This window comes from Suricata suricatta, chromosome 15 (assembly GCF_006229205.1).
Source record: "Suricata suricatta isolate VVHF042 chromosome 15, meerkat_22Aug2017_6uvM2_HiC, whole genome shotgun sequence".
In the NCBI taxonomy this organism is placed as follows: domain Eukaryota; kingdom Metazoa; phylum Chordata; class Mammalia; order Carnivora; family Herpestidae; genus Suricata; species Suricata suricatta.
In genome coordinates, this window is record NC_043714.1 from 16301871 (window position 1) to 16315999 (window position 14129).

At 39.4% G+C, this 14129-nt stretch overlaps 2 protein-coding genes across 2 annotated transcripts in view; both read right to left on the reverse strand.

Moving 5' to 3' along the window:
* TCF24 (transcription factor 24) overlaps positions 1-105 on the reverse strand; it is a 7225-nt gene extending 7120 nt beyond the window's left edge. Inside the window, exon 1 of the mRNA XM_029924026.1 lies at positions 1-105. This exon is cut by the window's left edge and continues 354 nt beyond it. Within this exon, the coding sequence (XP_029779886.1) occupies positions 1-105 (105 nt within the window).
* A 2217-nt stretch (positions 106-2322) lies between these two features.
* The window catches only part of PPP1R42 (protein phosphatase 1 regulatory subunit 42), a 54631-nt gene continuing 42824 nt past the window's right edge, over positions 2323-14129 (reverse strand). Inside the window, exons 8-9 of the mRNA XM_029923676.1 lie at positions 9066-9225; positions 2323-2461 (exon numbers count right to left, since the gene is read on the reverse strand). Coding sequence (XP_029779536.1) covers positions 2449-2461; positions 9066-9225 — 173 coding nt within the window. The 3' untranslated portion in view covers positions 2323-2448. The remainder of the gene's footprint in view (positions 2462-9065; positions 9226-14129) is intronic.

The window sequence follows — 14129 nt, forward strand, 5'->3', positions numbered from 1 at the left end:
TGCTGGCCCGGCCCGGCCCGGGCTCGAGTCCCTGGCGGCGGCAACCTGGGGCGCGGTCTCGTCGCCAGCAATCAAGGGGCTGCCTGCGGGGCCGTCGCGGTCCATGGCGGCTTCCCGCGCTGCGTGCCCTGTAAAGGACCCAAGGCGCGGTGAGGCCCGGCGCTGGTCGGGCTTAAACGGGGGAAGCGCAGGCCTCTCGCTTCAGCTGCGCGCCCGGCCAACGACGCGGCTCGGGGCGTCCTCAGAGATGAGGTCGGTGTGGCTGAGGCGTGCTCACCTCCCCGCGTGTGGGGCCTGACAGTTCCCTGGGCTTAGAGGGCTTAGGAGGCGCGCGGTGCCTGCTTTAATGTTCACGGACAAATTAAGTGAAAGGGCTATACTACCGAGGAAGGAAGATCTCGGAAGGAAGCAGAGCGCCGGTCGGTAACTTGTCTGCACTTCTGGAACGTTGTCCGCCAGCCCGGCAGGTCACGGTTCAGGTCGTTCTAGCTGCGCGCAGCGGGTAGCCCTGGCCAACCCACGGCCCTCAGTGCCCACGCGGGCAGCCCTTGCACTTTTCGCTCTCGAGGCCAGGGATCCCGGGGCTGACTGCGGCAGCTCATTCTAATTTCTACGGAAGGAGACAGGAGACGGGGACCCCTGACCTCCCCTTGTACTAAGGCACTCGCCACCCCTCCGAAACCTGGGGACCAGGCGTCGCAAAGGGGTGCGATCCGAGATCCTCACCTTTCCTGGAGAGGCAGTGCAGGACTCTGCTCCGCTGCGCAAGCGGGCGAGGAGCGTCGAGCTGGGTCTGCGTGGCCAGGGCCGCACAGGTCACTCCATCCTCGTCTAGCCGAAGTCTACAGTCGCTTCCAGTCCCTGGTGGGCGCTCCTTTTATGCAGGCGTCCCCGTGGCCAGGCGTGTGTGGGCGGAAGAGCAGTACAAGCTGAGGTCCGCGCCCACCTGAGGGGCTCTCTGCCTGGGAGTGAGAGTCATTAATCAAACCCTCCCGCGGGGCGGGGCTGTAGGGGCGGGGCGTCCTCCTAGTCCCGCCCCCGCCCCGTCGCGGTTCGCTTTGAGGCGTAACTACCGCCGCTGCGGGTCGAGCGTCCGCGGTGTGGAAGGCCTCTGGGTTACCGCGTCTCGCCCGGTCCTTCAGCGGCGGGCCCAGTCTGAGCGCGGGGGCCTCTCAGGCATATGCAGAGCTGAGTTGGGAACCCTGGCATTTTGTGGAGAGTGACTTTTAATTTTCTGAGGAAATGTGAAGTGTGCCGCTGCGCTAACCTATTATTCCACCACCAAGATAAATGTTTCGTGTGCCCTAATTACTTAAAGCAGTAGTCCCTTCCCCTCGGTAGTCCGTGACTGGTTTATCGAGCCGCTCAGAGATGGGGCTCCCACTGTGGCACTTGAAATTCCTCAAACCAGAGTAAACGGCCCCGGGGGCGCGGACCTTTGCGGGCTACCGCGGTCGCGTACGCGGGGCCCCGGTTTGTTTCTTTCTTTCTTTGTTTTTTGACCTAAAATTTGTCCTGGCTCAGCCCCCCTTCGGGGAACTCGCCTGAGAAGTCCTGCACTTTTGGGGATCCGCGGGAAGCGCGGCCCTCGGGCTGTGCGACGAGGCGCTCCCGCTGCGGGTCTTCCTGAAGGCTGGCTCCGCGCCGCCCGGCCTCTTCCGGGCCGGCCCGGCGGGGGGCTGGCCCGGGACGCCCCGCCCCTGGGGGCTGCCGCGGGTCCCGGGGACCCGCGCGAGGCTTTCAAGGCCAAGACCGAGTGGACGCACGGTAGTTTCTAGAACGTAATTAGTATATCCTTGAAATGCCTACAATTCGAAGAGCAGGACATTTAGAAAACTTCCATCTTCCTTCGCCTCAAGACAATATCAAATTTAACATATAAATATTACTGAATTTGCTCTTGTGTATGTGACATAATATCTTTACAATAGATTTTTAAATTGGAACTATTAAGTAGTATGTAGTAATGGTGACGTTAGTATTTTAATATGTCATCCCACACTTTACATTAGTGAATCAGTATATCTTCAATTCCCATTCAGTAACTGTAATTAGATTTACACATTAGAAAGGAACGTACCAAAATACCATTGGTTCAAAAAAAGGATTACTTTCTTTTAATGAATGAGGAAGCACGTCTTTGTTTTCTTAGTAAATTGTATGTAAGGAGGCATAAAGCAATTGAAAAGCAATATTTCAGATGCATAAAGAAGCAAACAACTTAAAGGTTTTCTTTACATAATGAGATACCATAAAGATACAAATTACAGAAGATGATTTTGCCTAGTACTATAAAGGTAAAAAAAAAACACCCCACAAATGTTAAAGAGCACTTAAGGATGAATTTACTCTTTTTTTTTTTTACAAACAAATTTTCTTTTACTTTGAGTTATGGAGAAGGCAAAATCCATATATATCATTTTTTTGTCAGCAAGCTTTCAGATTCCGTCATGAGAGATTCCTGTATTAATAGAGAAAAAAGAGAAATATTATTTCAGAAATGAAACTCATCCAAAATGGGCACAAACATACTGACTCTAGCATACAACAATAGTAGAAGCTAATCACCAGAAAAGCTGCCACCGAACTGTGTGAGTCTTCTCGGGCCTTAAAAGAAGCAGAAGGAAAGATTCACCTGCTTCCCTGGAGTAGGGAAGAATGTGGAAAATCTATGCGTTGGGAAAAGTGTGGAAATAAAAATTTTAGAAGGAAGGTGGGCTGAGGCTAGGGTGAGGCAAATTAGGTGCGTAGGGCTCCTTAACTTTTGCACCTTTGACATGTCACACGCCTCACCCTAGCCTAGCCTGCTAAAGCCTCCTCTACGAACCCGAGGTGGGGTGGAGGTGGGGGCACCAGGAAAGCTCTTCATGGATAACAGGGGCTGGAAAATGGATAGCTTTGTTGCCCAATCGTCAGGTTCCAAAGAAAGGACTGATGAAAGAATACTGACCACTGTGGGCCATCTGGTCTTATCTGTTGCTACTCTAAGCAGCCTCTCTGAATCCTCGCATGATTCTAGATTAGTCCTAATTCCTGCAAGAAACCATGTTTGCCATTAAATTAAAAATAGATGAAAATATTCAAATATTCAACATTACATACATTAGTTAACAGGCACCTTATTTAACTTTTCATATGCGCTAACTGCTTTACAAAAAAGCACTTTGTTTTTTCATTCAGTCTACAAAAACTCTGAGGATTTTACATTTTATGGTTGAGAAAATAAAGCTCAGAGAGATAAGTAACTTGTGAAGGTCACACAGCTAATAAGAGGCAGAGAGAGGATTCAAGCTAGGCAGATTGACCATAAGACTTGTGCTTTTTACCATACAAAGTGAAGTTTACCATACAAATTTCAATTTAATATTTGTTGAGTTCATTATTTGTAAAACATTTTTTGTATCTATTATTTTAAGAGTTAATATTTTAACTTGACTCCCTTGACTCAATTCAAATACTGTTTTCATGTTATAGTGCATTATTCTTTGGAGTTCTTGTTTAGTCTTCCAGAAAGTAGAGGCTTTAGAGTGCTATAGATTTTGTTTCACAGAGTGTGGGGTAGATCTTAAAATTAGATAACTTTCTAAATATGTCAAATTGTTATTAACGTACCATCTTTATAATGTAAAATAAACACATATCAGTGAAGAAAATAATTGCTGTATTTTATATGTATAGATGTATATAATATAATAAAACAATAGGTTTTATATAATCAGTGTTTTTTTTTTTACCTGTCAACTATTTCCCTTATTGTTTAGTTAAGGTATAATTTACATAATTAAATTCGCCCTTTTGAGTGTATAGTCCAGCAAGTTTTGCTAAAAACTATTACAGCAAAGAGTTGCAGCATTTTATGATCTCACCCTTGCATTGCCTTGCACTGACTGTAGGCCTTGGCAATTACTGATCTGTTTTCTGTCTCTGTAGTTTCACTTTTGCCAGAACATCATAGAATCATACAGTATGTAGCCTTTTAGGTTGGCTTCTTTTACTTACCATATGCTTTTGAGGTCTGTCCATGTTGTTTGGGTATCACTAGATCATTCCTTTTTGATTTTGAGTAGTATTCCATTGCATGGATTTACCACTGTTTGTTTATACATTCTCCAATAGGAGAGCTTTGGGTGGTTTTCAGTTTTTGGTGATTATGAATAAGCCACTATAAACATTTGGGAACGGATTTTTATGTGAGGATAGGTGTTCATTTCACCTTGGAGTGGACTGTGAGATGTGGTAAGTACATGTTTAACTTTATAAAAGTATGTCTGAATATTTTTCCAAAGTGGTTGCATTCTCACTAGTAGTGCACAAGAGTTCCAGTTGCTCCATATCTTTGCCATCATTACCAAATTTGTTTTCTTTTTATCCATTTTAATAGATTTTTTAAAGAAAAATTATTGACTCAATATCTTAAAATTAGTTGATTTCTTAACCTAGATATCTTGCTTACCAGCTTGTCTGATTTCTCAAGTTCAGAGAACTGAGTCTGCCTGGCTACACTTTTGGAGCAGAGTAGCTGCAGGTGCCTTTAGTTGGACATGTACTCTCCAGTTCACCTCAATCACATTCTCCCAGTTTCCCTTATTTTATTTGCCTATGCCTGAGGGCGTTTTTGAGACCCCCTTGCAGAGTAATTGAAGGCCTGGCTTTTAGAGTCAGTGATCTCAATTCAAGTTCCAGCTCTGCCTCATGACTGTTGTGTGACTTTGGGCCCCTCTCTGACTGAGCCTCTCCAATGCTCAATTCCCCCCATCTCATTCTTATCTCAACAAGTTCTGCTGTTTCTAAAAATTTGTGTAGTTAAGATTCAGGCATCAAAGCAGACATTTAAAAATGGAAAATACTGGGGCACCTGGGTGCAGTCTGAGTGTCAGACTCTTGGTTTAGGCTCCGGTTATGATCTCATGGTTCGAGGGTTCAAGCCCCATGCTAACAGTGCTGTGGCCGCTTGGCATTCTCTCTTTCCCTTGTGGTGCCTTTCCCTACTGGCTTGCTCTCTCTCTCGCTTGCTCTCGCTCTCTCTCTCTAAGAATAAAGTAAACTACAGAAAATGACTTCTTTAAAAAATAAATTGTAAAATAACATAATTCTTAAAAATTAGACCTTACATTACTCTTGTCCACAGAGTAAGCCATTGACAGAGTTGAAACTAGCAATCACAAAACCTAGCTTAGATTGTTCTAAAAAAACCTTTGTTGCTGGTCACTATTGCTCTTTTTGAGGGGGATGTGCTAATTTCAGAAGAGTTCTTTGACAACTGTAAGTCTTATATTATACCTACATTATTGATACATAGAAATTTATTTTGTATATAAAATTAATTAGACTGATGTTAGGTTTATCACAGCATAATTAAAGGAATTTAGAGATTTGCAGATGGGTTCGTGTAAGATCATCCCAGAGTTTATAACTAAAAATATTACCTAAGTTTTAAAAACTCTTGAGGCACATAGAAGATCTGTTGTTACAACTGTTCAAACACAGTCTTAGCAGTGGTGAAAGCAAGTTTACTGTTTTTAAAGTTCACTTTTTAAGTCAAAGAAACCTAATACTTCCATATTCTAACTAAAGATAGTAGGTATTTTATAAATAGTTAAGTAACACACATTGAACATTTCCTGTGAATTATGGGTCCCAGAGATTCACATTCCTTGAAGGTATCTGAAACTAAGGCCACTCTAACCCAGCTCACAGTTATTTTTACAGTAACAAAAGAGATGGATTAACTCTATGGACATAGTTTAGGATTTAAAGATAAATAATCAAGTAACAATTTGCTTCCTTCAGTGTACAGTGCTCTACAGTATTCTCAGTGGATCTTATTTACAATATGTAAATGCATTTAATGTCTATTTTAAAATCACTAAGTCTCAAGCACCTCCTAGCATGATTGAAAAGAGAGGAAACATCTGTCAAAAGTATTCACTGTGACAAACACAGAAAGAAACAATCTTTTTAATACCATAAATTACTTTTAATTGAACAGTCAAGGCATTTGTTTATAGTCAGCCTTTAAATAAAAAATAGTTTTGAACTAATCTTTAATTAAAGTGTACATTGATAGTATCAAGTTCAGTCTGAGGGTCAAAAACAACGTCAATGAGTCTGACTTTTTCCTCCCTGTAGGGAAAGCAGTCTTGTATAAATATACATGAGCACAGACTGCACACATTTATAAAGAAGGTGGAAAACATTCCCCTGTCGTTGGACAGATGTTGCTTCCCTGTGTTCACATAGATACGAGCACAGCTTCTAATGTGCAGAACCTTAAAGAAGTATGGGACACATAGTTTTATCATTTTGGAAGAAGACTCTAAGCTCCTTTATACTTCTGAGCATTAAATGTAGACTGTAGGTGACATGTCTGCTGATGCTAGCTCATTCTTCCCTTAAATTAAGGGAAGGAGTTGTTTTAGTCAACTTTCTAGATTTTTAGATATGAAAAACTTACTCTTTGTGTTTGGGTTGGATATGTTTTAATACTTCAGTGACCTAGCTTTCTCCTCATTATCTCTTAGCTTTATGCTGAATTCATAAAATGTTAGCAATAGGCACACAATAAAAATCTTTATCAAGAGCTTAATGAAATTCCATATTGGTCACCTTTTATTAAAGGGAAGTAGAACTGGTATTTCCATTTAGTAAGACTTAAATATTTTATGATACCAAAATGATGTTTTGGTATGCCCTCAGTAAAAATGTTATCTGAAGAAATAGAAACTTTTTAATTTTTTTAATGTTTTTATTTTTGAGAGAGAGATGGAGTATGAGTGGGGAAGAGACAGAGACAGAGAGGGAGCCACAGAATCCAAAGCCAGGTCCAGGCTCTGAGCTGTCAGCACAAAGCCCGACATGGGGCTTGAACTCACGAACTGTGAGATCATGAGCTGAGCTGAAATCAGACACTTAACCAAATGAACCACCCAGGCACCCCAGAAATAAAAAAAAACTTTAAAACAAAATATTTATGTAATATTTTTCCACATTATAAAACTGAAGACTTGGGATTGAACACAAATGACTTCATTGCCAGTGACAGAAGCAGGACATTCTTTATTTTCTTCTCAACAGGAGCCTCTTTAAGTCTGCCTTTGCAGTACATAGTAGTTAAAGATGCATTTAGCTCTGTATTTAGTGTTCCTAGTTAGGAAAATGAGGATAGATTGATTTATATGCTGTTTTGTCAGTGCAGTGATTAGAGCTTTACTTGGGGCTGTAGAATATACAGTATGTGCAGTAGTTCACAACTGATCTAACATAGTATGTGTGGCAATGTATAGAATTTATTTCCAGAGTCTGTGTCCATTTTTTTTGTTTTCTTTTCCACCTTGATGATTATTAGCAAGATCTTTCAAAATGCTTGGCAAAGAAATGAAACTGAACTTTTAAGAAACTACAAGGATGGGGTGCCTGGGTGGCTCAGTCGGTTAAGCCTCCAACTTCGGCTCAGGTCAGATTTCACGTTCGTGGGTTCGAGCCCCGCGTTGGGCTCTGTGCTGACAGCTAGCTCAGAGCCTGGAGCCTGCTTCCGGTTCGGTTCTGTGTCTCCTCTCTCTGCCCCTCCCGCTCTCATGCTCTGTCTCTCTCTGTATCAAAAATAAATAAAACATTAAAAAAATTAAAAAAAAAAGAAACTACAAGGGTGCCATGGACAGAGCAGATAAGGTTTTGATGGTAATGGCAAAGGATAAAAGCAGTAAAGCAAACTGTCATGCAGCTTCTGTGTTTTTTTGTTTGTTTTTGGTGAATGAAGATGAGGCAAGGCTACGACTCCCTCCATATCCTTTTTCCTCTTTCCAAATAAAGCATTTTCCAGACTCAGAGGACCCTTTCTCCCTTCTGCCTCCTTCCCAGCAAGCCTAAGCCACTCTTAAGGGAATGGGGCAGGACAGTGCAGCAGCATTGTTCATAGGTCTTCTGTAGGTGAGCTTCACTAAGTAATGCTAAGTCACCATACCTTGAGTAGACTCTGCAAAGAGGGTCTCATGATAAACCTACCTGATCTTCAGCAGGCAGTTCTGGAAAAAGGAAATCTATTCTATAGTATGTACAATTGCTCTGATTACTTTTTCAATGAAATATGCTGTTGCCCCCTTCATTACATTGTCATGACTACTATGATAAGATGGGAAAGATCCATAGGGCAATCATATGGACTATAAATGAGGAAAAGTTGAATGAATAACTTATAGTATGTATTAGGATCTGGTTTATAAAGTTCATAGCATTTATCACACACTACAGTAATTGTATCACATTTTACTCTCCAACCAGCTTGTTGCAAGATTTTTGAGATCAGGACCATCTCATTTGAGTTTTTATATTCGTATTGCCCAGCATATAGCAGGTACCTGTTAGTTTTATGAATAAATGAACTTCTTTTCTGGTATGGTTTATCTTTACATTGGAGCAATATCATTTCTTAAAACTAAAAAAGCAATTTTCTCCTTATCAGGAAACTGAAAGCTGATTCATATGGAGCTACATTATACATATACTCAAGGTTTAGGATAGTGACTCTTAAACTAATTTTTTAGATCATAAACCCCTTTGAGAATCTAATGAAACTTCTAAGGTTTCCTTCAGGGACACCAGCTTAAGAACCTTTGATTTGGGGAAGTGGTGAGAATAGCCTACCTTTGTAATGCTCTGGGTTTATCCTCCTTTCTGCCACCAGATGCCCTTGGCACAGTCATCTACTTACTAGTGGACCACCCATCATCACCTGAACCTCAGGCTCCTTTGATATGAGCCCTGCTCATTCAGACATCTTTACATGCTGCTCCTGCGACTGTCCTGAGGCATTTGCCCTACCTCAGTGAGTGTATGTAGTCTGTGACTCCCAGCTCTTTTTGAACCACCCATTCTACCACAACTGTGTGATTCTTTGAGCAGACCAATAATGAACTGAACAATTTTGGGGTGGAGGTTGTGCTTGGTCAAGAAGAATTGAGAACAGAGAGTAAGGAGACAGCTGGACGGACTCTCTTTCTCTATGTTGTGGACAGAGTATTCTATCTTCTCCCAAAAAAGAAATCACACAAATATTTGAAAGAACCTACCCCATATCTTCAGCTATTTTACGGTTATCTTCTTGGGAGCTTTCTGAGGATGCATTTCCATTTACAAAGTATCTTGGTACATCAGAGAGAAAGATTAATTTTGGCTTACCCACTGGTGGGCAATAAACAGGAACTATGTGATGCATTATTTCAAAGTTACCTGTAGCATAGAAAGAATGAAAAGGATTCTGCTTTGAAACTAATAACTAAATTGTAAACATGACAGATAACAGCATTAGGCTATCCAAAATTGTAATTTATGAAATGGGATTAAAGTAAATAGATCCACAGTAAGATCAATTAAAAAATAATATCCCAGATAAAGTAGTACAGATTTTCATACATAAAAACCTACCCAGGAAAGTTTATGGTCAGCTCTCATAGACAAAATGTGTACATCAACATTAATATAAATATTAACTTTCTTTGCATTCTGCTGTTCTGAGTTTAGTTTTTCAGAGTGTTTGGTCTTTAAAAGTAGATTAGTTATGTATAGTTTATATATAGTTTTTGGAGTATGTTCATACCTTTATTTTGATACTTAACATTCTACGTCATTTCCCTGTTTACACATCCTCCTCCCTTTCCAGCATTTATTTCCCTTTAAATGGGGACTATTTTATTCACCTTTAATTACAGTGCCTAGCATAATCCTGTGCTCAAATATTTATTTAATGAATAAATGAATATTTTCATAGAGACACTGCAAAAGATATATACTAAAAGTTATGCAGGGGCGCCTGGGTGGCTCAGTCGGTTAAGCATCCGGCTTCCGGCTTCGGCTCAGGTCATGATCTCACAGTTCATGGGTTCGAGCCCCGCGTTGGGTTCTGTGCTGACAGCTAGCTCAGAGCCTGGAGCCTGCTTCGGATTCTGTGTCTCCCTTTCTCTCTGGCCCTCCCGTGCTCATGCTGTCTCTCTCTGTCTCTCAAAAATAAATAAAAAACATAAAAAAATTTAAAAAAAAGATATGCATATGTTTTGGATTTTATTAAAGTGTTTGATTTTGTTTCCAAATTTGGGTTATATAGTTAAGTGGCTATATTTAGGACAAGATTTTTTATCATAAAATCCTTGAAGCCTGAAGTCCTAATCCCTAATAATCTTACCATAATCCCTGAGATAGAGCTCCAAGTTTATAAGGCTATCAAAAATATGTAAAAGGTCAGGAAATACAAAAATTACTATCCTCCTAAGAATTCCTGTTCACTGACCACATATTTGGTTGTACGGTGGTGTCTTTAAAAGGTTCATCTTAGCTCTTCTAAAGACTTGACGGAATATTGTAGATTTAAAAAACACATAATACATATTCTAAACTTTAATTCATGCTTTTTTTTTTTGAGCTGTACCAACAGAGCCTTTGTATACAGACTGTAGTATTAAGTTGTTGGCCATGTACTTAAGGATAGAGTTGTTGTGTGCTACAAACATATTTCCACTGCTGTCACTGATTTTAAACCTGAAAGGCTCAGAACTGTAGCATTTGTTTAGATAGGGATGGCAAATGTGTAGGAGATGGGAGAGAAAGATGTCTATAAGTGGTCAAGGGAGAATAACTCAGTACTCCTGAGGAAGACTCAGATCATTTTCTGTGGCAGCTAGTCAGCTTTCAATTTTTTTTCAATTTCAATTTTATTTTAATTTAATTGTCCTTAGAGTTTGGTTTTCAATGTAGTAAATCATATAATCTATTTAAAATTTTTAAAAATATTATCCTATTTTTTCTCTGCAGTTCCTTTTTATTTATAAAAATTATTTGTTACAGTATCACATATTTATATATCTGCAGATTTTCTTAAATTCCCACTAATTTGAAGTGAATTTCCTTAAAAAAATTTTTTTTAATGTTTATTCTTCAGAGAGAGAGAGAGCAAGAGCGAGAGCAAGTGAGCACGAGCAGGGGAGGGGTGGAGCGAGAGAGAGACACAGAATTGGAAGCAGGCTCCAGGCTCTGAGCTGTCAGCACAGAGCCCAACGCGGGACTCAAACTCACAAACCGTGAGATCATGACCTAAACTGGAGTCGGATGGATGCCCAAGCGACTGAAGCACCCAGGTGCCATTGAAGTGAATTTCTATATAGATCAGACATCATTGTCCTTGTATCCAAGCACAGTTGAGCCAGTCATTGCTAGAGGGGTCACTAGAAGCCAAGCTGTTTGGTGAAGTTAGATAACTTCCATTAATCTCTGTACCTCTTGCTATCTTTGTGACCTTAGACAAGTTATTTCATCTTTCTAAAAACTCAGCTTTCTTGTCTACAAAATGGATGTAATAATTATCTTCACCATTGGTTATAGTGATTAAATGCAGTGATGTTTATAAATATCTGAAATGTTTAGTACAGTAAGAATTACCTATTTTTCTTCCCTTACCCCTTTTCTTTGTTTCCTAGACTGGTGTGCTTTCTACTTTAAATGATTAATGATTGGGCGCCTGGGTGGCTCCGTCGGTTAAGCCTCCACCTTCGGCTCAGGTCAGATCTCGCGTTCGAGCCCCGCATCAGGCTCTGTGCTGACAGCTAACTCAGAGCCTGGAGCCTGCTTCCTGTTCTGTGTCTCTTTCTCTCTCTGCCCCTCCCCCTCTCATGCTCTGTCACTCTCTGTATCAAAAATAAATAAAAACATTAAAAAATTTTTTTTAAATGATTAATGATTATTATAATAACAACTACAATAAGGTATGAAATGATACTTTTGTAACATTCTATTTGGCTTTTTAAAAATTTATGGTTAGAGGAGTTAAAATTTTTTTTAATTTAAATTTTATTAAGTTTTTAATTTTAATTCCAGATAGCATACAGTGTAATGTTAATTTCAGGTGTATAATGTAGGTGTACAATTCAAAGTGTACAATTCAGCAATTCTATACATTATTGAGTGCTCATCATGTAGGTGCACTCTGATCCCTTTCACCTATTTCACCCCACCCATCCCCCTCTGGTAAACATCAGTTTGTTCTCTATGGTTAAGAGTCTGTTTTTTGGTTTGTCTCTTTTTTTCCCCTTCGCTCTTTTGTTTTTTTTTTTCTTAAATTCCACATGAGTGAAATCATATGGTATTTGTCTTTCTTTAACTGACTTATTTTATTTAACGTTATACTATCTAGCTCTATCCATGTTGTTGCAAATGGCAAGATTTTATTCTTTCTTATGGCTGAATAATATTCCATTGTATATATATACCACATCTTCTTTATCCATTCATCTATCATTGAACACTTTGGCTGCTTTTATAATTTGGTTATTGTAAATAATGCTACAAGAGACATAAGGGTGCATGTATCCCTTTGAATTAGCGATTTTCTATTTTGTGTATGATTACTGGATTGTAGAGTAGTTCTTTTTTTTAACTTTTTGAGGAACATCCATACAGTATACCACATTGGCTGCACCAGTTTGTTTTTCCACCTACAGTGCACAAAAGTTCCTTTTTCTTGACATCTTTGCCAATACTTGTTGTTTCTTTGTGGTTTTTATTCTAGCCATTTTGACAGGTTTGAGGTGATACCTCATTGTTGTTTTGATTTGCATATCCCTGATGATTAATGTTGAGCATCTTTTCATGTGTCTGTTGGTCATCTGTATGTCTTCTTTGGGAAAAGGTCTGTTCATATCTTCTGCCCATTTTTAAATTGGATTTATTTGGTTTTTTGGTGTTGACTTGTATAAGTTCTTTATATATTTTGGATAACAAATGTTTATTGGATGTATCATTTGCAAATATCCTCTCCCATTCAGTAAATTGTCTTTTGCTTTTGTTGTTTCCTTTGCTGTACAGAAACTTTTTCTTAGTGTATGTGGTAAGAACAGTTAATATGAGATCTACTTCATTAACAAATTCTTAAGTATACAATACATTGGTTTTGATCATAGGTACAATAAGTAGGTAGAGTAAATCTATAGAGCTTATTCATCTTACTTAACTGAAACTTTGGGCCCCTTGATTAGTAATTCCATTTCCTCCACCCCCAGCCTCTAGCAACCACCATTCTACTCTTTGATTCTATAAATTTGTTTTAGATACCTCATATAAGTGGAATCATGCAGTATTTGTCTTTCTGTGACTGGCTTATTTTATTTAGCATAATGTCCTCAAGATTCATTCATGTTGACATGCTGCAGAATTTCCTTCTTTTTAAAGGCTGAATACTATTTTATTGTATGTATATACCATGTTTTATCTATTTGTCTGTCAATGGACATATAGGTTGTTTCTACATCTTGGCTATTGTGAATAGTGCTGCAGCAAACACAAGAGTGCTAATGTCGCTTCAGGATCTTAATTTCAGTTATTGTGGATGAATACAGAAAACTGGAATTGCTAGATCATATGGTAGTTCTATTTTTAAATTTTGATGCACTGCCGTACGATTTTTCATAGTGGCTGCAGCAGTTTGCATCCCCACCAACAGTGTACAAGGGTTCAAATTTCGCTACATCCTCACTAACTCTCATTGTCTTGTGGGTTTTTTTTTTTTGACAATAGCCATCTGATGGGTATGTGGTGATATTTCATTGTAGTTTTGTTTTGCATTTCCATGTTGATTAATGACATTGAGCATTTTAAAAATATACCTTTAGGCCATTTGGAGATATGCTTGTTGGGTCCCTAGCCCATTTTTTAATGTGGTTATTAAAACAAAAAATTGCTATTGAGTTGTAGTAATTCTATATATATTTTGGAGCTTAACCCCATATCAGATGTGTAGTTTGCAAATGTTTTCTCCCCTTCTGTAGGTTTTCTTTTCACTCTGTTGATTATTTCCTTTGCTGTGTGTGAGCTTTTTAGTTTGATTTAGTACCTACCACTTGTTCGTTTTGTTTTTGTTGCTTGTACTTTTTGGTGTCATATCCATGAAATTATTGCCAAGACCAATGTCATGAAGCATTTCTCCTATTTTTTCTTCTAGAGTTTTCTAGTTTCAGGTCTTTTGTTTAAGTCTTTAATTCATTATGAGTAGATTTTTGTGTGTATGGTATAAGATAAAGGTTCTTTTGCATGTGGATATCCAATCACTATCCGTCCCTGCTGTGTATTCTTGGCATCCTTGTTGAAAATCA